Here is a 25,858-nt window from a genome sequence, read left to right as displayed (position 1 = left end):
GGCATATACAATATTTGGTAGTAGGATAACCCCATTACATTCAAGGTGACTGGTGCTGGGTTCAAAGGTCAAAATAGGCATTTAGCCAATGGAGATAATGCAGTGATGACGGAGCAACTGTTTTAGGGTCATCAGTCATGACCAATGGACAACAGTAAATAAATAAGTAGAAGGATTCAGAGCGCTATTAACGCTTATTTCCTAATACTGATGCTGGCTTTAGTACATTGGTGTCTGCGGAATGTGTGTTCTGTCTTTTTCCACTTACAGACTTTCAGAAAAAAAATATTGAAACATTTTGAACATCTAGAATTTATTGAATATTCACAAATACAGAAAACACAAAGAGCTCAATAAGTCAAGTTGAATGAGAGCAATAACAACTATTTTCGTAATAATGATAATAACAATAATCATAAGTATATGTGGGTCATTATAACAATACTTATAATCTCAATCCACATGAATATATGTGAAACACGTGTAATAATATAATAAATTATATTTAGAACATTTAACTTATCTGTAAAGCAGGGCAGAAATATTCACTTTGGAGTTACAACACAGCCGAGTAGCCCTCCAAACACATGTACTGTACAGTATACCTTGTCAGTGTTGCATGTTGCCTTGAATAAAACTTTATTGTAAAACCATGTGTGAGGAATTCCATTCAGTCACTTGACTATAACCATGGTTGCTATACTGCAACCATAACCATAAAGGTTTAAGAAAATCAAATGTAAAAGTATTACGTGGTTTCAAATATGATAGATATACAATTTTTATACAATTACCCAAGAACACATTTTGGGATTAGTTATGTAAAACTAAACTGTAATGGCTGTTATGGGTTTCATTTGGTCTGGCTGAATGAACTCTCAGTATTTGCCCAGCGACCTCTAAGGGTCTGGTGGTATTCTGGGCACAGAGTCTCCATTCACCATGATCGGCCAGCAAAATGGAAACAAACACAACCACGCAAAAACAACAACCAATTAGGATGTCTGAGATGCGGCACCCAAAGACGATGCCCACTGAGTGAAAACCTGATCGTTGTGTTCTTTCAAAATACTGTGCTTAAGCCAATACGCCAATTCACAACCAGGGAATTCTATCATCAAACACACAGTGTACTTAGCTTTTATGAAAATATATATTGCAATGGGCTTTAAGTCCAGCATCACAGATCTTGTATTGATGGTGTGATGGCTATAATGTTTCCAGGTTGCAGATGAAAGGCACACCCACAGGATAGCACCTTGACGATACAATAGGTCTGAGTTCTTCTGGAGGATGTCAATGGGTCAGAAACCTTCACTTTAAAGTTACAACCGTACAGTTTCAGATCACGCACCAAAAACATCTTGAGGGTGTTTGCATTACTGACAACAATTGTTAAGGGGTCACTTCCTTCCCCTGTTGGCATGATCCATTCTTAGGGTGAAAAACAACAATGACCTATCGTGTAAAAGTCACAACAAAGATGATCGGTACGTCAATAATAAATTGTATTTCTTCATACATCTCCTTACATTAGAGGGCATGGACAGTCATACAAAACTACCAAGACTCAGTCACCTATAGTATGAGAGATGTTATTGAGCAAGTTGCAGTAGCACCTTATTTTAATAGCCTGTGTGACACCAACCGTCTTCATTGTCATGTATCTCCTTCAGTTCACATTCATGAGTAGCAGTTTGAGCAGCATTAGCTGTGTAATAGTTGTAGCAGAAGGAAGGCATTCTCTAAGAGCTGCAGGGAAGGAGAACAGGCTGAATACAGGCTGGCTTCCAGCTGGGTATTGAAGTAAACTGCAGTTATCCAAACTAGATAAGATTCACACAAGCCAAGCCACTGACTGCATCTCGTTTACATTGAGGGAAATACAGAGCAACACAGCTGAGCGTCCAGGGCTTCCTGTCAGGGTTCGTGGCAGCTGTCCACCACTCCTCATTAGCAGTGACACAGAGCCATGTTGTGTTCCCAGTGCTCCCCCTGCTCAGGCAGCAGTGCACTGTCACTTACGCTTAAGGTTTATGTGTCAACAATTATTTATTGTTGTGTACGTGTATATGGGTGTGTTTTAAAGGGTATTTATGTGGGAAATGTAACAGTTGACGTGACATCCCAGGTACCCTTTCTGCCCTCAGACGACTCCTTGTAGTCAAACCACACACATTACTGCCCCCTGGTGGCAACGCTTTTCCTACACATTTCCTTTTTTCCAATGGTATCCAGAGAGGAATGTAATGTGTCGTTGTTCGTTTTTATGCAACATAATGAACAGGGGCGGATTTGCACTCTACATCTGCAGTCCAATGCTCTACCACTGAGCTATACAGAAGCATGGCTGACATCCCATAATACCCTCAGCAAAGCTAGTAGAGAAAATAAGTCTTGATGACCACAAAGGTTGTATTGGTTGACTGTTTCCAACCGGCTGTATAGTGTGAGATGTAGAGATGACAAACACAACCAGAGTTCCACTTGTGTGGAAGTCCAAACGTGGTGGGGTTACACAAGCATGGTGGAGCAGGAGTCTGTTGGGGCCGTGACGTCCGGCATGGGGAGCAGAGAGCAGGGCAAGAGAGGGGAGGTGAACGGGGTGGTTTTCTGGGCGAGACTGTACAAGGGAGAGCTGTCCTGCTGCCTAACACACTGAGCCAGTAGGGTCTGCTTCTCCAGGGGTGTAGAAGTCAGGGATGGGAAGTCCAGTGTGCAGGGTCACCTGACAGGCAGAAGAAGAAGAAGACCAAGATCACCTTCACTATGTTTTTTTAAATGCATTTAGAAAGTGAATTTAATTGAATACTTATACAAAAAGAACAAAAAAGTGTGTCAGTTGCATTATGTGACCGCCAGGTGGCAATGTTCTCTGATGATACTGCAAGGCCCCACAACCCCTCCTGCAGTCACAAGGCATCAGCAAGCTTGTCATTAGCTGTGGAGCTGAATGCTAATGAGTCCTCTCTCCACAGGGATCATAACTTTATGAATATTAATCAACTCTGCAGTGTAGTTAACCTCTGTAGACCTTTCTCTCTGGGTCCCCGAGGGACTTGAGGCCACAACCTTGACTCTGACAGACAGTTAGGGACAGGGCTAGTGGTGTTCTTCCTACAATCTGTTGAGGCTAGTGTGTTGAATTAGCTCAACTCTCTCCTCAGTATAAGTCCATGCCACAAGGGCTAGATTTCCAGTGGTATAGCTATATAAAGAAGAATATGTGAAGTTCTTAGTTATGTTTGTAAAGTCACCCATGGTCAAAAGCAGGAGCAGGCAGGTGTGGCAGGAAGGGGTCCTGATTAGTGATAACACCTGGAACACGACTCAAAGATGCCTGGACATGGCACACTCACACCACAAAGACAAGTCCACAGCTAATATTGCACACAGAGAGGACCAAACTCTAAAATGTGGTGATGTTCTGTCTAGGTTGTGTCTAGGTTTTGCTGTTGCATCTAGGTCGGGGCTAGCTGGTCGGGGCTAGCTGGTCGGGGCTAGCTGGTCGGGGCTAGCTGGTCGGGTTAGCTGGTCCAGGCTAGCTGGTCGGGTTAGCTGGTCCGGGCTAGCTGGTCCGGGCTAGCTGGTCGGGGCTAGCTGGTCGGGGCTAGCTGGTCGGGGCTAGCTGGTCGGGGCTAGCTGGTCGGGGCTAGCTGGTTAGTCTGTGTTACCTGGACGTTGCGGTTGAGGCTGATGGCGGGGAAGTACTGTCCCTCCAGGGCCTCGAAGGCCACTGGCCCCTGCTGCTCATCGTTGATGAGGAAGATGAGGATGCCCCTGGTGAAGTCCAGTAGCACCCCCACTGTGGAGCCCTTACCGATGCCCCCGTCCGTTCTACATACACACACACGCACGCACGCACAAACATATACACACAAAAACATACACACACACACACAGGTATACACACACGTACACATATAAACATAATTTTAAGTCTTAAGGGAGAAACAGCAAAACTCTACACTATTAAATACTTCATTTAGTCTCAAACACACAGCCTCCTATTGAATCCGTTCCAACACCCCTTAGCAGCAGCACATGTGATAATGTCATACCTGTTGGTGTGGGAGTTATTGTGCATGAACCAGGAGCGGTTGTTGTCCACGTACATTGCCCAGGCCTTGTCATCCTTCCCCAGCATCACATCCTTCAGGACGTCGCCGCACGCAACACCGAAGGCAGGGTCCGGGTGGTTGTCGTAGCGATCCACCGTCATCTCCCAGTAGTGGACGCCCCGGGAGAAGCTGCAGTTGCCCATGACAACCCTGTCGTCGTAGCTGTTGCATGTTACCGTCAGGTTGTCGTTGGAGAAGATGATGTCGGGGTGGGCGGAGGCGGGGTCAAAGGTGAACCAGGCGACTGCAGTACGGGAAACACAGGAGCCGGGGTTAGCTTCCTCTTCTGAGCCACAGGTCAAAGGGTGTGAACCAAATCATGCTGTGAACATGGCTGTATAGTGCGGGGGAAGAGAAACTACGAAAGTGTAAACACCATTGAGAATGATCCGAGACGATTTACAGTGTCACGAATGAATCCGTGTGCATGTGGAGACACTCATAATCATATCAAGCACATAAGCACTGGCAAACACATTGGTTGACATTATGAATATACTACATTTCTGAAAGATTTCACAAGATGGGTCAGGTGAGGTGGGTCTACACTGTGGAGTGAGGGGTGAGATGGGCTCCTGGACTACACGCAGAGGTCTGGAACAGTAGATATATATTATGTAACACGTTGACAACATGGTGAGTCACTACATGCAAGCAGAGAGTGCGTGAGGATGAAGGAGAGGGCACTTGCTATCTGGGTACATAGATAGTTGGTATCATTTAATTCACATGAAGTATTAAGTCATATAAAAATGATTTCTGGATGGATTTTTGGCTTCAAATTGAAGTTTCGTAGACTTGTCTGTAGCCACACATCAAACTATTCTAGCTCACTGCCCGCTCCTTGGTCCATCTTATGGAGGTGACATCTCTGAAGTCGTCTGCTGCGACTGAGACTGAGCTATAGGAGAGGAGACGTTCAGCAGTCACAGGGTTGAAGTGGCCCCTCCATACCTGTAGCTAGAGTCGGAATATCACATGGAGGAAGTCCAGCTGAAATGTGAAATACAGGGAGAGATGGATGCAGCAAAAGAGAGAAAGAGGGAAGAGAGGGGGGGAGTAAGAGAGGGAGGGAGTAAGAGAAGGGGGAGGAGGACGAGGTGGGAAGCAAATGGGGGAAGGTTGTGAAGGGGAGAGGTGGGGATGAAAGAGAAGCACTTTTGATCAGGGAAGCTGGCTAAAACACAACGGGGAAGATCAGAGCATTTTCCTGGACAGCTACTCCTCAGCTTTCAAGTCCAAACCTCCTATAAACGTGTTTAAAAGTTCAACTTCTCCTTAGAGATACAGTGCTGCATCTAATAGCAGTTGTTCTGGTATGGCAGAAGACTGAAGGGCTGCCAGGTCTCCCGAATGACACAAGCTTCCCTATCCAAGCAGAGTGGCATTTTGAACAACAGCACAGTCAAAAAAGTGAGGCCTTGTTTGCTCATATTTTCATCCTATGACAAACTTTCATGTGAACAATCTAATAAAGTCCAACAATGATGTTCTGTTCCAACCAAATTCTTCCAATTGTGTTTAGTACATTTGGAACAATTTGGTTTGTTGCACTTATTGAAATCAGTCACATTTTTTACATTTTATTTACACAAAATACAATCCTTCACTTTTTGGAGGGTACGTCTTTCACAGGAAACGTGGAGAAACAAGCACACAACTTGATATTTTTCCACGTTCCCTATGAGCTATCTAGAGGTGAAAACAGACAGGCAGGGCTGTATGCAGTGTGTGGCGTACGTAGGCTGCTCTCTGGGTGATGTGGACACCGAGTCACAGAAGGACCACTCACTCTCTGAGGTCTGCATGACCAGGGTTTTGCTGTACTGGCCCACGCCGCTGTCGTTGTAGGCCTTCACCCTAGACTTGTAGGTGCTGTTGAAGTGCAGCCCGTCCACAGTACACATGGTCTCCGTCCCCACGTACACTTCCTGTCAAGACACATGACACCACAGGAAGCGCTGTCAGCACAGCGCAAGCTCACCTCGGAACAGGCGTCGTCGCGGAGATCGCAGCAGAACCCCCTCGCCAAATGCACGGATGAAAGAGTTCTGGAAGGATGTTCTTTAGCACCAAACAAAAAACGAAGTGTTTGATCTATTCCGAGAGAAGATCCCGCTGGGTTACAGCAGGGATATAAGAGTTAGTACGCTAGAACGTTCTATACAAACAGCCCACAAAAAAACTTTATATAGACCCAGGGTCTGAGTTCAGTGTAGAGCTAGCTGACGCACTGGTAATCCTGTGTTGGTCACAGAGCAAAGGAAGCCTCCACCCACTTCCTGCCTTCACCATATTAGTCTGGAGATGTTTGTTCATCATCTGAGTCCTGGAAGAAATGCTATCACAATGAATGATAATATCACTGGAGATGGATGGATCCGCCACTGTATGAGGTGGGACTCCTCTCGGACCTTGGGCGTTAATGTGAGGCAAGGTGTTCATTTAGCAGACGCTAAGATCCAAACCAGCGTACATGAGGGGATATGAAACTGGCATCTTTTGATCTGAAGTCAAATGCTCTACCACTGAGCTGTACCCACAGTGACATGACCAGCTGTGAGGCCCTCGTAGACAGAGCTACACAAACATGATTTCGATTTGCTCCAAGCTACTGTGTGTTCTTGTGTGTGTGTGTGTGTGTACCTCACATCCCTCTAGCTCAGGAAGAGGAGTCTGAAGGAGCTCTCCTCCATGTGTGCTGACAGGGAGCTGTTCCGCACCCGTCAGTGCCGGCAAACCGCAGACGGCCAAAGAAGCTGGAAGCCGCGCCGCAGCGACACGACGACAAGCATTTGGCACATGCTCCTCACCAATTAGCACCCAGGGAGCCGTTCTGGGCATGTGGCGCTGCGAGTGAACTACCCCCCCCGTGCGAAGTGGGGGGTAATTAAGATGGAGAGGTGAAACTGACAGGGTCTCACCCACGGGGACACTGAGAGGCGTGGCGAAGAAGGAGCCAGGCTGCTTATCGTAGCGTAACTAAAGTCAGGGTCGAGCTGGCTCCAAACAAGGTCATCGTCTGCCCCCCCCCCCCACTCCAGATACCCCAGCCAAGTGTGGAGCCTGTGAATGGAGAGCTGGGAGCCTCCATGGTATCAGTTACAGCTACCTCATTCTCTTCTGGCGAGGCTTGGAGGCTAGATGACTGCAGGTTTGATGTTGAGAATGGACTTCCTGTGGGACCATGTTTGTAGTTTGATGTTGGGAGCTGACTTCCTGTGGGACCATGTTTGTAGTTTCATATTGGGAGCTGACTTCCTGTGGGACCATGTTTGTAGTTTCATATTGGGAGCTGACTTCCTGTGGGACCATGTTTCCAGTTTGATATTGGGAGCTGACTTCCTGTGGGCCCTCCACAGCTGTCAGCTGGATCCCAGGGCCCTCTCCTCCTGACACCAACGCCATTCAATACCCCGCCTGTCACATGACCCCACCGCGGTCAATCAGAGCTCTGCATAGCAGTGCTATATCTACTTAACACCACACCACACTGTCCCCGCCCCCCGTCCCCCATCACCCTGGATCATGGGACTAAACAACAATGCTTGGCTTTCAAGTTCTCCTAGCTGCACTGCGCCCCCCCCCCCCCCCCCCCCCAAAACACACTGCCCCCCCCCCCCCCCCCCCCCCCCCCCCCCCCCCCAGCACCCAATGAAGGCATCTTTGTGTGCACAGCTCCAACAAAGAAGGTCACTGTTGTGGACCAGGTGAAGGCTGCTGCATGGAACCCTGTCTGGGTTTTACGTTGTTGCTTTGACATGCAAATGCAGCCTATGACATGAACGCTGCCCGGGCTCTGGAGGTGATTGGTTCCCAGCGTGGTCTCCGTGGCAGCAGACAGGAAGTGTGTGTTGGGGGAGGACTCATACCCTGAACTGGCCTCCGTTGCCGTCGTCCAGCTCGAGGATGTATCCTTCCACGGCGATGGTGGAGAGAGGTGGCTGTTTCCATGACAACGTGGCGCTGTTGTTCTGAGTGCAGCATTCCTCCAGCTGGAGCATAGGGGCAGCTGGGACTGAGGAGGGAGACGGGACAGATCAACACACACACCTACTAATACACTCACACACACATTAATACACGTACACAAATACATACACACACACACCCCCCCCCCCTCACACACACATTCACACACCCTCTACCTTTCATCTGGACAAAGTCCAGCTGGTGGATGGTCTGAAGAAGGGGGCTGCTGTCCAGGGTGAGGTCAAAGTCACTGGTCATCCTGGGGGTCAGCGTGCCCTTGCCCCACTGGCCCTCCGTCATGTGCACCCTGCGAATCAGAGCGTCCGAGATCTGGGAGGGGGGCGGGGGAGGGTGTAAGGAGGAGGAAAGATGAGTGGGGGAGCGAGAGGGAATAAGGAGAAGGTACTGGAGTCAGATGACAATCTTATCTCATTCACATCTCTGTCTGACAGAGGGAAAAGACAGCTTCTACATTCTACATTCCTGGCTGAGCTTGGAAGCTTAAACAAGCATGAAATCATGTTAGCTTCGCTGATCTAGCCACAGGCCTGTGTCCCAGCACCATCAGATATGATCAGGTATGTCACACACACACACACACACAAACACACACACACATACACACACACGCACACACACACACAGTCATGCACAAACACACAGACCCAACCTCATTCACAAAAGTGCACAGTCACTCACACACACACACACACACACACACACACACACACACACACACACACACACACACACACACACACACACACACACACACACACACAGACCCAACATCATTCACAAAAGTGCACAGTCACAGTCCCACACACACACACACAGTCACATGCATGCGGAGGAGGATATCTTTGGTGGGTGAGGAGGACGTGAGGAGGAGAGTAGCTGGGCAGGTGCGGGTGTTCCCTGACCTGCAGGAAGCCGCTGGGGTCGTTCTCCTTGATGACCTCCAGACAGTACTCCATCAGACCCGTGGTCTGGCGGAGCTTCACCGTGCAGTGGGAGATCTGGTCCCTCACCACCTGGGGGAGAGGGGGGGGGAGAAGGATGTGTAGCAGAGAAGGAAGGGGAGAGACGTTAGAAGAGAGGAGGAGGGATAGGGATGTTCGAAGAGCGGAGAGAATTACAAGAGATCTAAGCCCAACTCCTCTCAGCCACTATGGCTGACTCGTCCCCATTCAACTGATGTCCGACTCCTCTCTCATCAACACATCGAAATAACATTTCTGGACTAGGGGTTGCAAGGTAACAGCGACTTCCCTGCTTCCATCACCACGGTTTCTGGGCTGGGGAGAAGAAGGAAAACAACAGAACCCTAAACAGTTCTTCAAGATGAATTGGGCGGGAACAGAAGGGATAATTAGGTTAGGCTGGCCGTCACAGCAATGCTGGGGCATTCACACCCACACGTTATCACAGCACATACTGCCAGAGACCAGGCTGAATCCTACTGGTTCATTATGTAACCAGGGGGACGGCACAATCTCACTGCTGCTTTTACAGACTGTGCGGACAGAGAGAGAAAGATCGAAAGACAGAAAGAGGAAAGAGAGAAAAGAAAGAGAGAGAGAGAGATGCAGAGTGAAAGCGAGAGAGAGGATAAAAGAGAGAGAGAGACTGAAAGAGACAGAGAGACACAGAAGGATAAAGGCAGATGGGTTGCTGGTAGAGAGTTGGGATCCTACCGTACATATAGACAAGGTTTGGTCGGGGTTCATTATGTATCCAGAGGGACGTCACATTCTCACCACAGTTTTTACAGACTCCACGGTGTGTTTCAATTCAAGCCCTACGTATTGACTCCATAAACGTTCCAAATGTGTCAACTTTTTGAGTCACAAAGGATATGCAAGTCCAGTCAGAGCACCAACGTGTTAGGACTCCTGCCCAGTAGCCTATTGGTAGATGGCACAAACACTGGAGAAGGCCCACTGTATGTGGACAAATCCATAAAAACACGCTGTAATGAGAACCATGGCGAGGGTGGTGGTGGTGACCCGGCTCCCCCAGGGCTGTGTTGATAGGGACTGAGTCTGTGTGGTTCTGGCCCAGCCTGTCAGCACCCCTGCAGTGGGCTGGCTCCCATCCAGATCTCCACTCAGGCGCTGTCTGTTTGAACCAAACGGCCAAACCCTCTACGATCTCCCCCCACACCCTCCTCCTCTCTTTCCTTTTTCTCCTCCTCCTCTTTGCCTCCTCATCCTCTCCTTCCCCAGGATCTACCCAGTGATCTGCTGACCGGGCAGTTTTGAGCCCTCTGCATCCCAGTCCTTTAGGCAGACATCTCCCCTCTGCTGGAGACAGAGATATGTGTGTCACCCTCCAACCCCCTCCAGCTGATCTGTAGATGATGAGTGTGGGGCACAGTCATTCATCTGAGTTGACCACTAAGGAGGAAATTCAGTTTGAACAGGATATGATAACTTGGACTGAGAGAGAGAGAGAGAGACAGAGAAACAGAACAAGAGAAAAAAGGAAGAGAGAGAGACATAAATAGAGAGAGAGAGAGAGAGATTGATGAAGACAGAAGGAGAAAGGCAGATGGGGAGCTGGTGGAGGGTAAAGGAAGGGGACTGAACTATTTAAGTGGGCCATAGTTTCTGCAGAGGGAGGAGAAAAAAGACGGAGGAGGGACAGGGGGAGGAGAGGACGGAGAGGAAGAGGGAGGAAAGAGAGGAGAGGGTGTAGAAAAGGAGATGACGGAGGAGACAGGAGAGGGAAGCAGGATAAGGGAAGGAGCTGGTCATCTAGGAAACACTCTGGGCGAGGCAGGGTGACAAACCACCCTGGCCCACTGGGAACCCTAACCTAGTCCAGAGAAGAGAGTTGGATGGCTGGAACAATAGCAGAACAATGTAGAACTACAGAAAAACATTGGTAGAACAATGAAGAGCAATGGCTGGGATGGACACTCTGACTCGCATCTCTCATACGTGTCAAAGAAGAGATGAACAAACGCACGGTTCTATGTTCACACGACGATGTCCTCTAACCTTCGACCAGGTAGCCAACTCTTCACATAGTGATGGTGACCAGTGAGTCACAGAGAGAGTGCTCCCTCTCTACACCCAGCCAGTCCATTTACATCTTATTCATTTAGCAGACCCTTTAAACCAAAGGGACATACACAGACCAATGCAATGTAGAAAGTACAGCAGAAGATCAAGAATAAGAAGCGAAGAGTTCTAAAACAGCAGCACTGCTTGTCGACAGTCTGGAATGGTCGGTGTTTAGCAGTCAAAACAGCTTGCAAGGGTTTCATCGTGTGAGCAGCATGAACCAGTATCAGACCGGGCCCATGCGTTCATGGTTCTGCAGGGTGTTGTGTATTCAGTATCTCTGTAATTGCTTTGCCACCCCCCCCCCCCCCCCCCCCCCACCACCACCACCACAACCATCTCTCGCTCTTGGTTGCAGTTATTAGTCCACTGCGACACTCAGGGCTCAGGAGGGTAGAGCTGCAGTCTCTGAAACAACTTCTCGGCAGCGCTGGCTCCAGTCCAGGTATGGGTCTCTCTCTCTCTCTTTCTCTCTCTCTCTCACCTGTCTTTCTCTTTACATCTCTTTCTCTCCATCACTATCAATCTTTACACCTATATACCTCTCTATAATGCCTTGGAGATGCTGAATATGAAAGTCTGATGAGGCTGGTAAGAGAGGCTGGTAAGAGAGGCTGGTAAGAGAGGCTGGTAAGAGAGTCTATGGCCTGGACGCTATGATACAGTGGCTGTTGTTACCAAGACAAGACGAAAGTCCTCTGAAATACCCGTCCGACACAGACGTCTACACTGACGAAAATGTAAACATGCCGGTTTGATTCTTTTCAGAAGGCAGACCCCCGGTATCCCAAGGAGGCCAAGCAGACAGGGAGAGATGTTGCTGCACATGCTGGCCTTTCTGCTCAACAGGGATTGGTGGAAAACGCTCATTGCTTCTGATCATCATCAACATCCCCTGGCGGCCGATGACAACGATGCCCGACCCTCGCGCCGCAAGAACGAGCCGTCTCCCTGGCGCGCCTGCTGTTCCCCTGAAGACGTGAGGTCGTTTGTAGTCCTCCTGCACCGTTCACAGATCACCTTTCGTGGTGTTTCCCTGGGTGTGGGGCGGGGCCAGGGAGGGATGAGAGGAAGTATGGGGGGGGGGAGGGGGTGAGTCGGGGGAGGAGAGTGAGGTGGAATGACGGAGCTCGATCCTGGCAGGGTGTTGGGTGGCCGGCACAAGCACAGCGGACTGTAGGAGGTGTGGCCACGGGTTTGTTCCTCCAATCGCTGCTCCCTACGAGGAGTATGCGTGCCCTCTGCCAGGTGCTGCGGAGCACAAGGTCTGCATCAGGACAGCTGCTTCACTGCGTCTACAGGGTCTGGCTGGACGGCGGCCAAGCAATCTTAGCGTGGCAATGTGTGTGAGTGATTCAATAAAGGGAGGCTGGATTGTGGGGAGAGAGGGGCACCCGTTCGAAGGTTTTCATAAATTTCTCGGCTTGACAAGCTGCGGGCCGCCTGTTCTTCTGTCTTCTAAACTAAACAGGCTGCTGTCTCTGTCTCGACGAGGGGGAAAAAAGGAACCTGACTCATTTTCCTGATGGCTCGCGCCTCCGCACGGCACCCGAGAACAAGCTTGACACGTTCCCGCCTGGTCACCATGGAGACAGGCCTCTGGTATCAGTGGTCCTGTATTGGGGACCGGAGGAGAGGAACAGGGGAGAGAAACAGTGGCGAGGAGGAGAGAAGAGGAGAGACGGGGGGAGATGAAGGAGACCAAAAGAGAGAAGAGGAACAGAGGAGAGGAGGCTAGCTGAGAAAGAGGATCAATGCCAGCCCAGCGTAGCCCTGCCCTGCGATCCGGAGGCTTGTCTCCGAATGTGTTGTGAGATGTTACACAACAACACCAACATGCAGCTAGCAATTCATCTCTATTCAACTGGAATTAGAAATCCATGTCTGGGTAGGACGACGCAGAAGCACATTACGTTTAACGAACAGATATGTACTTGTGCTTCGATCCGACAACTGCATTGAGAAGCCGATATACCCGGAGTGCTTTCCCTCGTGTAATCAATGTGATAGATTGCATACAAATCTGCACTCCATCCAGATTAGTGAGTGTGCGAACTGTACAGCAGTCAGGCGCTAATGAAGCACACGACACCCTGTCGTGGTGTGTACGTGTGTGTGAGTGTGTGTGTGTGTGGATACAGTGAGGAGCCAAGCCATTTCAGGTTAGATGAAGCCTTACAGCCTTGGCCTGAAAGGACCCAGACTTGTTCAACAGTATAGAACATAGTCTGCAGGGGCATGAACAGAAAGAAGCCTGGGTGTGTGTGTGTTTGTGTGTGTGGAATGTCTTCTGTGTGTGTGTGTGTAGAATATCTTTGTTCAGCGTTGCTCATCGCTGTCTGCAGGCATGATTCATGGCGTTGCTGGCTCCTGCCTCAAAAAAGCCATCGCTTACTGAAGAAGAAGTACATACACCCACTTGCTTCATTTTGTAAAACAATATGCATGCTTGAGTGTGTGAGTGCGTGGGTGAGCGAGTGCGTGAGTGCGCAGGTGAGTGTGTGTGTGAGTATACTATAAGTGTGGGTGGGCGTGTGTTGTGAGCATGTGTGAGTACGTGTGGGCTCGTGTGTGTGAGTGCATGTGTGTCCAGAACATCCACACGAACACATGAACATGCTGTTTCTCTCACCACCCACACGTGTGAGCCGTAATTTCAAAGAGCACTCATGTATGAAATTGGATGGCGTACAGGAAGGCAGCAGGACACTGTATCTGTCCTCTGGTGACACTCCTACACTAGCTGGAGTGGAAAACAGCTGTGGCTAAATTCTGGTACAGTAAGCAACACCACCTTGATCGAGACATCGGTCTGGTCTTCTGTCGGAATATCCTGCAAAAATGTTTTCTAGGATCCATTGTTTGAAACAAGATGTATCCATGGTCCAAACACTGCAGAATTCATGAGCTTAAAACAATATGTTGTCCCTGAAGTCTGAAGCTCGTTGGACAGCTGTTTCAGGACCGTTTCACAGGCGTTTCAGGAGAGTGTCTTTTCAACATGGCCGCCGCCCGCTCTCTCCCAGCCACTCACCTTCAGCTTGTGCTCGTGCTCGTTGTTGACCCGGGAGAGCAGCTGGGCCTTGCGGCGGTTCAGCGCGTCGATGAGGGCGTCACACTGCGCCACCAGACACGCCTCGAACTCCACCCCGTTCTCCTGAGAGACAAACACACAGGGGCTGGGACCGCAGCACACACACACACACACACACACAGACTGATACACTGACAGAGACGGAGAGACAGACAGACAGCTAGACTGATATATAGACAGACAGGCTGATTTCGAGACAGAGAGAGACAGACAGATAGATAAACTGGACAGAGAGACATGCACACACAGGAGGATGATTGGTGTCTAACTATCATTTGGAAACAAATGCACATGCACATGCAGGTAAGGATAAACTCTCAATGTCTACAGAGACAGGCAGACCGGCAGACAGGCAGACAGACAGACAGACCGGCAGACAGGCAGACAGACAGACAGACAGACAGACAGACAGACAGACAGACAGACAGACAGACAGGCAGACAGGCAGACAGACAGACAGGCAGACAGACCGGCAGACAGGCAGACAGACAGACAGACAGACAGGCAGACAGGCAGACAGGCAGACAGGCAGGCAGACAGGCAGACAGGCAGACAGGCAGACAGAGTGGTTCAGTGCCTCAGGGATCCTCACTAACATCAGGTGAAAGAGGATTACTGAAAGGCCAGAAAGCGAATACTGATATCCATGCATGTGCAGTGTCGGTTGTAAGACTGCATACTACATGAGGAATTCAGGGTGTGGTTCTGGAGAGGAGGTCATTCACATCACAGACATGAGCCAGCCACTCATCAAAGTCCGTAAGAATGAACGGACACTATTTTGATTGTGTAAAGTTCACATTTGAGTTACTCCAACTGAAATTCAAAGCTTAGAAATATTGAAATATGTTTGTTGACTTGATGACTCGTTTAATGAATGGTGACTAGCTGCCATGACAGAGCTGATACGGACAGCCATGCTAAGCACAACGAGCCAATAAGATCAGGGCGTGAACGCATGAGAAGCCAATAAGATCGGGGCGTGACCGCATGAGAAGCCAATAAGAACATTGTGACTGAACTCTGGGATAGGAACATCAGAGGCATGGTGTTTGTTGATATATTTGTGCTGTTAGGTATTCATGGTCTGAAATAAAATCCAATTTTACTCTTAACCTTCCAAAATAGGCACAAGCGTCCCTCAAAATCCACTTCTGGTTTGTTTGGAGTCATCTGTTGCCATGAGGGAGGAGACTAACACCAGGGCCGGCCAGGTCTCTGGCGGTGTTGGGAGCCTCCATCCTCCATGTCTCCATGTTTAACCCTAAACATGCTGATGGGGCAGATTGGTCTGCTCTCTGAGATGTGACAAGTTTTTCCTTGACTTCTTTTGAGGGTTGAAGTTGGACATAAGTGCTGATCTGGGGGTGTCTGTCCATAAAAGGCCCACATGAATCACATTTCACATATAATCACATATAATATTCTTCAGCTTGGGTCTTAGTTGGTGACATCGATGGGTGAAGCCCTTTGTGACACGGGTTGATAAATCTCTACAAGTGAAACGCAATCGGATTGGACTGTCCCACCTATCTGTCCTCCTCTCCTCCTCCTCCTCCTCTCCTCCTCCAGCAGGTGAAGAAGACCTCACCTTCAATGTTCCCCACCCTGAGGTCACTAAGGGTCGCCCGGGAGCATCGGCTGGCTGTGTGAGAAGAGACCAATCAGCACGGACATCTAATCCCCCTCCCCCCTCCCCCCTCGTAATCGGAGCATGGGCTTAACTCCTCTCTGTGGAACAGGCTGTCTGAAGGAAAACTTCGCCACACGGCCTGCCCCCAGTCTGTTTACCGGTTTATCTACAGCTCCATTGCTGCGTGCCTCTGCAGTGCACTGGAGCCATGTTGGGTTTTGAAATCATTACAGTGGCTTTGGGAATCCTGACGTGTCCTCTACAAGCGTAACAGAGGCTTGAGAGACAATTTACATGACGACTGATGCCTCAGTGTGTGCTGGACATGTGTATCTATTTCTGTCTCTCTCTGCAGCAATGTGTGTGTGTGTGTGTGTGTAGGGGGGGGGGGACAAGTCTGTCTCTGTCTGCCTCAGCAGCAGTGTGCAAGTGGTGGGTAATGTTCAGCCTCGGGGAAGAGCAGGGGTTCATCGGGGTGAAGCTAGGCTGAGAATGACTGGGATGGGATGGCAAGCCAGATAGCTAAGAGTCACTGCTACAGTACCATGAAGAAGGGTAAAGAGGCTGGAGGGGGGTGATGGAGAGGGAGAAGGGAAGGACAGTATGGAGGAGTGGATGGAGGAGGATGATGGAGCAGGGGACAGATGAGGGAGGGAGGAGGGTGACGATGGAGTGGATGGAGGGGGAAGGAGTTGTACCTGGATGTGCTGCACCATGTTCCTCAGCTGCACCAGGAACTCCTTGGCCTCTGTGGCCCGGTCCGACAGGATGTTGAGAGCCTGGGAGAGCTGGCCCTTCAGAGAAGAGGAGAACCAGGGTTAGATACCTGGTTAAAGAGACAGTCGGACACGACACCAAGAATCTGTGGGTCGACAACGGCATCGTTAACGAGGGGTAAAGGGGTAAGGAGACACGGGGCCCTTGGCTTGGCAGGGAACCCCTGTTGTGGGTTCCCATAAGTAATGAGTGTTGTTCTGTGTTTGAATAAAACATTTCCCAGAGCTGCTGCGACACCTGAGGGTAAACAGAGAGGGTTCTGGACTAGCACAAGCCTACGTACTTACTTTCCATGATAGTCAGCACACATTCATCACACAAAGCAATATAATCATCTTCATGGAGGTCAGAATACAAGATTTTGTAGCTCACAGCATTTTTATTGTTATTCCTACAAGCGTCCCACCCCCTTGATTCCACATGGGAGGGTGGGGGGGTGACCTGAGAAGAGTGTCCTAATAGGCTCCACTTCCTGCAGATAACAGGAAATACCAGCAGCGCTCGTCGTGCTGACTCACTCACGTCCGTGTTTGGACAGCGGGGAGGAGGAGTGTGTGAAGCAGGGTTGTGTGAACGTCGAGGTCAAGGCCGAAGCTGTGACCTCCTCACAAAGCGCTGGGAGCCCCAGTCCGGTTGAGTGGATGGGAAAATCGCCAAGTGAGAAGCTTGTGGTCTTCTGGGAGAACTTAGGCGGAAAACGGGGGATCTACTTCAGCCAGAAAAAAATACCTAGTTTCTGCCTCAAACGAGTGACTAGCTGGAGAGGAACCCTGAGAAAAGAAGGCAGAGTATCGCACAGCTCTGTGTCAACCAGACTCTGAGAAGATCCTGTCAGGCTGTCTACAGGGGCCAGGCTATGACCTTTAACCCCAGGATTTGGGTAACCCTGACAACAGCTGCTGAGCGTGACCCCACTGCACTATGGGTTTGTTCTCAACGACAGCTGAGCAAAGAGTAAACTTATACCTCAAGTCTGTACAACTTCCTGTATGGCAACTTGGGACTCGCATTCCAATACTCTGCATCCCCAATTATAGAACAGTTAATGATGAAGACATTCCATAACATGAACCCTGCACAGAGAATGGCCAGTGAAAATCCTTTTTGTGGGCTTAAATCTGGAGAGGGCATTTTCAGAGAGTCTCTTTGTCCCAGTTCTGCAAATCAATCAAGTCTCTTTCAAGCGGATCACCAAGCAGCCAAGCTGGTTTAGAGATCCTGTCAATCTCACTATCCCCCCTCAACACATTCTCTCTGCTCCTTATCGCTGCTTCCTCACAGACACATCATCCATCAGCCCACCTTTCCTTTCATCCCTCTCTCTTTCATACACGTTTCATCTTCTCCACGCCGTCCTCATTTCCCCCTATCTCCATCTCCCTCTCCCTCTCACCCTTCTCTGTCTCTCTCTCCTTCGCTCTCCCCTGCTGTCTCTCTCTCTCTCTCATCTCACCCCCGCTATCTCCCTCCCTCTCTCCTTCTCTGAACCCTGGTGGGTCGTTCAGGATGCTCTTGCCTTGTTAACGGTCTCTGTGTTCATCGATAGGGCAGAGCCTCTCTGACAAAGTGCTGAAATTGAACGTGTTTGATTGTCTGGAGGCGTTTTTCCGCAGTGTCTGTCAGAGAGACTGCCGACAGACTCCTGGTCAAAACGTGCCGTGCAAGCTAAAGCCCCATGGTTGGTTTTCACTGCTGATGAGTCCTGTTAGCTTGGGGAGAGAGAGGCAGAGCCACCATGAACATGAGGTCCACGCAGCCCTCAGTCTACCCACATGGGTGGACTGGTGCTGGGGAGGGGTAGGAGGGGAGGGGGAGGGGTTTGAGGAAGGAAGTGTTAGGGAGATGGGGAAGGAGGTGCTGGGGTGGAGAGAGAGGGAGGAGATAAATGGGAGAGGGAGGAGATAATGGGGAGAGGGAGGAGATAACGGGGGGAGGAAGGAGGCGCTGGGGAGGGGGAGGAGGAAGGAGGCGCTGGGGAGGGGGAGGAGGAAGGAGGTGGCAAGGTAAGCTTCCACTTCACACCAAGAGATCAACCATGACTTACGATAGGGCTTCACTGAAGAACTTAAAGCCTCTTCAGAAAGTGATTCATCAAGGGAATTAGTCGTGGTTTATCGTACACAAGGTTTCATCTCACAAACCTTCAGAATTTGCATTTTTATTTCATTTCGGGGGAATGCGTGAGCGTGAGTAATGGGCTCGCCACTGTCCTCTGGGATCTATGCTTTCTTGGGATCCCTGCTCCGTCTGTCTTGAGTCGGGAGAAGAGATATCTCCGCCAGGAAAATGTTAGATTTAAAAGCATTTTGAAGACTACAGAACATTAGGGTGCTGATGGGGGTTTTGGAATGTTTGGAATGGAACCCAATCAGGGTTCTACAGTGGGGGCCGGAGGATGTCCCTACTGTTTGGGTTTGGGGAGTGGGGGGGGGGGTGGGGGGGGTGGAGGGGGGGGTGCACGTTGTAATTAAGATGAGTGAAAACATGTGCTCCCCATGAATAATTCAGTCCGGGACCGGAGGGTCATCCTGCATGTTTCATGTGCTGGCTGCAGAGGAGAGAACAAGCCGATCTGTCACAGAGCAGTGACACTGTCAAGAGCTGTCACAGATCCCTTCGGCTTAAAAACTCCAAACAGGAAGTGTAGGCTGTTATACAGCGCAAGGACGGTAGAGAGAGGGAGAAATAGGTGGAACGTCACCCAAAAGCCCCGCGAGGATTAGTCAAATTGTGTCTGCTCTGTGAACTCATTAAGCATGACGGTGTCTAATGCCTGGGTTTTAGTCAGCACGCTGGAGTACAACAGTTCCAGGGCAAAGATAGCCTTCGCACTCTCATGACCTATTTTCCAAAAACTACCTTTGAGAGGGAAGAAAATACACCCTCAGAAACTTTTCTTTTTCAATCCTTTCCGTACTCTCTACTGCGCTTCCAGCAGGTGAAGAGACTCTTGGTGCTTAACCAGAACATTCTAACATTCAAAACTAATTTGTTTTGGTGTGTGGACTAGTTAATGAAATGTAAGGTGTTTTTAAACACTTGAGTTTGTTACCAAGGAGGAGGACACTACATCACTGTGATGGCTGCTGGCTGTTTGCACACTCCGCTACCCAGAGACAAAACTGTTTGAAATATTTATACTTCAACAGTCCTTTTGCTGTTCAGGGAAGCCTTTTCTTGTTAACGAATTGAGAAAGCTGACATGATAAAAATGCACCAGATCACCCAAGATTCAGCCCGCTTTGATACTTGAAGTTCAACAAGGCCCTTTGGAACCCTCTCCAACATACAATCCCCGTGTGACTAATGCATTATTTATCTGTTTTCATCCGGTATAAATCAATAATGCACGTTGGAATCATTAACAATACGCACGGAAAGCGAAACACTCATGACGAGTGCTCACATCAGAAAGCAACATGTTGAGGGAGCCAGGTGATGGACAGGCACCTGGGGCAGAGGAGCGAGAACTGGGACAGAGCTCTGCTCTTCTGGTGAACATTGGCGGCCATGACGGGGTCTGTTTACCTGGTGTGCACAGGCAGAGAGAGGGAGAATGACAGGAAAGAGACAAAGAGAAAGAAAGGACTAAAGAGAGGCCAAGAGACAGACACAGACAGACAGAGCAGACATGTGGTTGCTATGAGGACGGAAGTCATGGAGACTGTAGCTTGGAGCCCATTCAAGAAGATTCCCAGAACTGACTGGGAGAAAGTTCCCTAAGCTGACTGTAATCGCATAAGAGATCCTTTAAGACCCCCGGCAGACCAAGATCACGAACGTTACACACGTGCCAACACACACACATGCACACACTCACACACTCCCCACTCACACAGGTGGTCATGACAATAAATGAGGAGGATGACTCTGTCAAAAACGATGAAGATGGTGGCGATGGTGGCGATGTTAAGACAAGGCTCGTGATGGCAGCCCCTTGTAGCATCATGCCACAACATTGTTTTGGATATGGCGTCCCAGTTTTGCAGCAGGGTCCTACCAGCATTCCAACTCAACTTCTGAACACCGTGAAGTCTCTGGGCCCCCAGGACTGCCCACAGGCTCGAGGTCGGTTACATTCTGCTCACTCCACCTCTCACTGGCCTTCAGCAAGCTGGAGCATTCAGCTGCTCTGACAGTATTAGCCAACGTTGCGGTAGCGGACTTTGGTCAAGTGCAGAGGTCGGGATTGTGATGCTCTGATGATGATAGAACGTTTGCTGTGTTTCTCTACCCTCCTAACAACTGCACACAGTTACACTTGTTTTTTTCTCGTTCTCGTTCTCTCTCACTCTCTCTCTCTCTCTCTCTCTCTCTCTCTCTCTCTCTCTCTCTCTCTCTCTCTCTCTCTCTCTCTCTCTCTCTCTCTCTCTCTCTCTCTCTCTCATACCGTTAATCTCTTGACATGGTGTGAGACATCTTACCCTCTCTGAATAACTACATTCTCTTCTTCTCTTCCTCCTCATCACTGGAGCAGGCCACTAACAATCCGTAGCAATCAAACAGGTCCCTGTCTTTACCAATATGATAACTAGTTTCCTAGCCTGAAGGACAGTACTATTTCTGTGTACTGACTGAGACACTGTGAATAATGTAGGTCTCAACGGTCTGCAGGTCTCAACAAGTATGCAGGTCTCTATGAAGGTCTATGAAAAGGTTTCTACGTAGCTTTCTATGCGGGTCGCTATGCAGGTCTCCATGTATATTTGTAAGTAGGTCTCTAAGTAGGTCTCTATGTATGGCTCAAGAACGTCAAATGAAAGGAAATGAAAATGGCCGCCACAACCCTAATGCGACCCCAAAAAGGGGTATCCTGTGTGAATCCTACTGCTCGTATTTCAGTTCTTCAGCACATCCACACTGTAGGAGGGCAGGAGGGTTCAAAGGAGGAAGACTGACAGTCAATCCCATCACCCACTGTGGAGGAGGCTGGGGATGAGGCTGTGGAGGCAGGGGAGGACGCAAGGCTGGGGATGAGGCTGTGGAGGCAGGGGAGGACGAAGGCTGGGGATCCTTCAGGGTCTGTCTGCCTCGGCAGGGCTTCCCCCTCCATACTGGGCAGACAGGATGCCGGCAGCAGCATGTCCCATCGCCTCCTTCCACAGAGGATCTGCTCCCGGCCCCTCCGAGGCCCGTGCCAGACGCCACAGCAGCACTGAGGGGGAGGCTCACACACTCCCTGTATCTCTGCGTCTCTCCTCATTACATACTTTTGGATGTGGGGCACTTTGGCTTGTCTGTGTGTGTGTGAGAGAGTGTTTGTGTGTGTGCGTCGGGGCGGCACGGTATCTCGGATGGGCCCAGGGTGTCTGGATGATTCTGGGATCAGTGATCTTTCTCGGGGATGGGTGGGTGTGGAGGGGGGCAGATCAAACACACAGCAACATGAAAGAGTGACAGATGAGGCCGCCAGTGGGAGGAGAGTCTCCGGCAAATTCTCCAAATGACAGAGCTCGGAAGCTGTTTCCTGAGAGGGATAAAATGGAGAAGGTCGACTGGGTTAAGACCCAGAAACCTCTCCCAGGCCTCCCTCTGACTCTGGGAAGACAGTAAGTGGCTAATCTGTCTTATTAATCGTCTGTAATTGAAGCCAAACTAAATGAGCCCCCCCCCCCCCGCGACCCAGTTTCTGTTCGCCGACCTGCGCGACTGCGACCCTGCTGATCCTCAGAGCCATGCTCAGAGCTTTAACTGACTCTGCATCTCCTCCACCTAATGTCTTAACCATCTCAGCCAGACGCCACATAAAGCACAGACAGGGAGACTGACACGGGTGTGTGGAGTGGGTAGGGTGTGTATGGGGTGTGTGGAGTGGGTAGGGTGTGTATGGGGTGTGTGGAGTGGGTAGGGTGTGTATGGGGTGTGTGGAGTGGGTAGGGTGTGTATGGGGTGTGTGGAGTGGGTAGAGTGTGTATGGGGTGTGTGGAGTGGGTAGGGTGTGTATGGGGTGTGTGGAGTGGGTAGGGTGTGTATGGGGTGTGTGGAGTGGGTAGGGTGTGTATGGGGTGTGTGGAGTGGGTAGGGTGTGTATGGGGTGTGTGGAGTGGGTAGGGTGTGTATGGGGTGTGTGGAGTGGGTAGGGTGTGTATGGGGTGTGTGGAGTGGGTAGGGTGTGTATGGGGTGTGTGGAGTGGGTAGGGTGTGTATGGGGTGTGTGGAGTGGGTAGGGTGTGTATGGGGTGTGTGGAGTGGGTAGGGTGTGTATGGGGTGTGTGGAGTGGGTAGGGTGTGTATGGGGTGTGTGGAGTGGGTAGGGTGTGTATGGGGTGTGTGGAGTGGGTAGGGTGTGTATGGGGTGTGTGGAGTGGGTAGGGTGTGTATGGGGTGTGTGGAGTGGGTAGGGTGTGTATGGGGTGTGTGGAGTGGGTAGGGTGTGTATGGGGTGTGTGGAGTGGGTAGGGTGTGTATGGGGTGTGTGGAGTGGGGTTCCCCTCTGATGAACACACACCGAGTCCCTCACATTTCCACTTGCCTCTCATGACCGAAATTGACTTTGGAGACATGAAATTGATTTAGTGGCGTGGTTGAGACACGGTTAAGATGGCACTGCCTGAGAGCCTGCCAGAGGAATCATAGACACCAGACAGCTAATGACATACATGGAACGTGAAGGGAGGACCAATGATGTGAATCACCACATATCTACACACGCTAATGCCCCCCGCACACAAATACACACGTGCGAATGCAGATATACTCACACGCGCGCACACACACACACACAGGAATGGAGGGAATGCTGACAAGCAGCTGGGATGAACTCCCCTGGAGATCTGATCTTGGTACCTTGGTACATCTGAGAGATGTGGTTGCTATGGCATCAGGTATGACTCTGCATTCTCTGACTCTAGAAAAACAGGAACAAGATCTGTCCTTTCTCTTTCACAACAACACCAACAGGAATGGTCCTGTCTCTATAACAAAAGAAAGAAGAACTCTATTGATATGTGTAGAACAGATATAAAACATGTATATAGATTTGAATGGTACAGATATGAGCTGTATTGTAGAGTAGAAATAGGCCATCTTCTATGTCCTGTCCATCACAAGCAGAGAGACTGAAGCTTTGACAGCCATGTCAAGATCAGTTAGAGATAGATGAAAGTCATCAACTTCAAATGGATTTGTGGTGTGTGTGTGTGAGAGAGCGTGACAGAGAAAGTGAGATAGACAGAAAGAGATGGAGAGAGAAAGAAGGAGAGAGAGGTGACATATCTAAGAGCATGTGAGTTATGGAAAAGCCTTTCTCTTCCAATCTTCATGAGATAATGTGTGTGTGTGATTGTACCAATTGGAAATTCAATAAACACATGGTCAGCTGTGTGCATTTGATGCCATTCAAAACAGCTGAGAACAGAATGGAGAATGACATAGGTTTACACACTCCCTAAATAGACGACGGCCTCATTCATGTCAAGTACTACTGAGCCCAATACTAAGTAGAGCACAGATAGGGATTCCTTTAACATGTTTGGGCTGCTGTAAATGATAGCTTCCTGATAGTCCAGTACAGACTGAGGTTAGGCTTCAGTTCAGATCTACAGCTGGGTGCAGGCAGCGTGTACTTGGCTTTCTTCGTGGACTGAATTTCAACGAGAAATCCTACACTTCTGCGCGCCTCTGCACGTTACTGTGACAACTTATTACGCACTGGAGACATGGTCCCGCCGGCGTTTTGCGTATCTTCTCCTTGACAAATGTAATGCAGTTAAGTCTCACTTACAAGTAGACTTGACAGTTTATCAGTTAATCTCCTCTAACGGACAAACAGCCTCCAATACGTAGGTCAGTTTGATGCATACATCGAATGCGCACTTTTTAAAAACCTACTTTACCTTGTGCAGTTTCCACATGGCTCCTAGAGCCTTCACTTCATGTGTTCCGTGTTTTCCTTCCTCCAAACACTGGTAACAAACTGGCATCTTACACTGGACACAGTACATGCTTAGATTTTCGAGTTCGTGTTCTGTACAAGTGGAAATCTTTCGGGGACTCGTCCGACGGCTTATCCGGCCCTGCGCTGGTGGTACCAGGCGGTGTTTGGCAAGTGGGCCACGGGGAGGATGGCACCTTAAGCGACATGGATCACAGTAGAACACGTCGCACTGCTCACACATCACGGTGGCCTCTTTGGGACTCTTCTCACACAGTTGACACTTCAGCGCCGCTGCTTTACTCTGCTGGTACCGATCGACCACCCCTTCCAGCACCCGGTTCTTGGGGAAACCGCGGAGCCCCCTGTCATCCAGAATTAGGCTACGATGGCATTGCGGGCAGGTGATGCAGGAATTGCGGGGGATAGGAGGAAGGGATCCGGGGTGTTGGAGCAAGTGGTGTTGCGGAGGGGGTTGTGGGACCGCGGGGGGGAAAACACGGACCCCGTTTGGGGATTTCTGGCAGGGGGTAGTCGGAGCACTAACGAACCCCCCATACGAGCCGTATCCACTGTCCGCTTCGCTATACAGACTCATTTTATCCAGGTCAAGGTAATCATAGTCAGAGACCCCGGAGCCGGAGGCACGACTGCTCTGAGGAGATTCGGCATCGGGGGTCTGCACTAAGATATTCCGAGCACAAGCCAAGCAAATGTTATGGGAACACGGCAGTATGATCGGCTCCCGGAAAAAAGATCCGCAGACAGGACATTTCAATTCTTCATCCATTTCATCCATGGCTGATTCTCTTCTTAGATTAATGTCTGCAACCGGTTAGAAAATAATTATGTAGAATGGTGTAGCCTAATGAGGCTGAATCAAAACAAGCTAATTAGGAGCACCGATAGATGTTTCCCTGCTGCGTCTACAAGTGCGAATACAACCTTGGAAGGACAGACATCGACACAGAACGAGGCAGGAGAAGCAAGACGACGCACCGTCAGCCAATAGACAAACAGTTTCATAAATGCCGGTAAATCCATTCTGCTATTGGACAAGGAAACTGTCAACCCATCGTTTTAGGCCAGTCAGATCTCAACAATGCTCAGAGGCGTTGAATAATAATATCGTTCACGAGGCGCAACATATTGATTAGCCTAGATCAAACACGGACTTCATGAAAGCGGAAATTTACTCCAGTAAATTGACGATGTGATTCTTTTTACGCCCATCATTTGTTAATCTAACCCTGCAAGTTTTATCATTTTGTTATTGTTGGACTATGACTATTTGACCCAATGGCAGGTCTTCTGTAG

General features: G+C 49.6%; 1 protein-coding gene across 2 annotated transcripts; it reads right to left on the bottom strand.

The window, feature by feature from the left end:
• Nucleotides 1-302: 302 nt before the first annotated feature.
• trim9 (tripartite motif containing 9) lies at nucleotides 303-25,485 on the bottom strand. 2 transcript variants are annotated; one of them, XM_047046349.1, is made up of 11 exons: nucleotides 24,504-25,485; nucleotides 16,590-16,685; nucleotides 14,199-14,321; nucleotides 9,017-9,127; nucleotides 8,270-8,423; nucleotides 7,994-8,139; nucleotides 5,914-6,052; nucleotides 5,076-5,114; nucleotides 4,062-4,365; nucleotides 3,675-3,837; nucleotides 303-2,728 (listed from the first exon to the last, which is right to left on the bottom strand). In XM_047046349.1, the coding sequence occupies exons 1-11, from the start codon at nucleotides 25,338-25,340 to the stop codon at nucleotides 2,651-2,653; spliced, it is 2,190 nt and encodes a 729-aa protein (XP_046902305.1). In that variant the 5' UTR covers nucleotides 25,341-25,485; the 3' UTR covers nucleotides 303-2,650. The 2 variants fall into 2 exon arrangements, with proteins under 2 accessions (XP_046902305.1, XP_046902314.1); XM_047046358.1 differs by lacking the exon at nucleotides 5,076-5,114.
• Nucleotides 25,486-25,858: the final 373 nt, after the last annotated feature.

Source organism: Hypomesus transpacificus, chromosome 3, assembly GCF_021917145.1.
Source record: "Hypomesus transpacificus isolate Combined female chromosome 3, fHypTra1, whole genome shotgun sequence".
NCBI classification, from domain to species: domain Eukaryota; kingdom Metazoa; phylum Chordata; class Actinopteri; order Osmeriformes; family Osmeridae; genus Hypomesus; species Hypomesus transpacificus.
The sequence above is the reverse complement of the archived record's forward strand: the minus strand, read 5'-3'. Positions and strand labels throughout refer to the sequence as shown.

Excerpts from the sequence above, each read along its gene's own strand:
- trim9 (XM_047046349.1), bottom strand. The coding sequence starts at position 25,340 with ATGGATGAAATGGATGAAGAATTGAAATGTCCTGTCTGCGGATCTTTT. Across the intron at positions 14,322-16,589 it reads ACATGGTGCAGCACATCCAG|GAGAACGGGGTGGAGTTCGA; the intron begins GTACAACTCCTT and ends TTTGTCTCTCAG. Across the intron at positions 2,729-3,674 it reads GCCTCAACCGCAACGTCCAG|GTGACCCTGCACACTGGACT; the intron begins GTAACACAGACT and ends TCTGCCTGTCAG.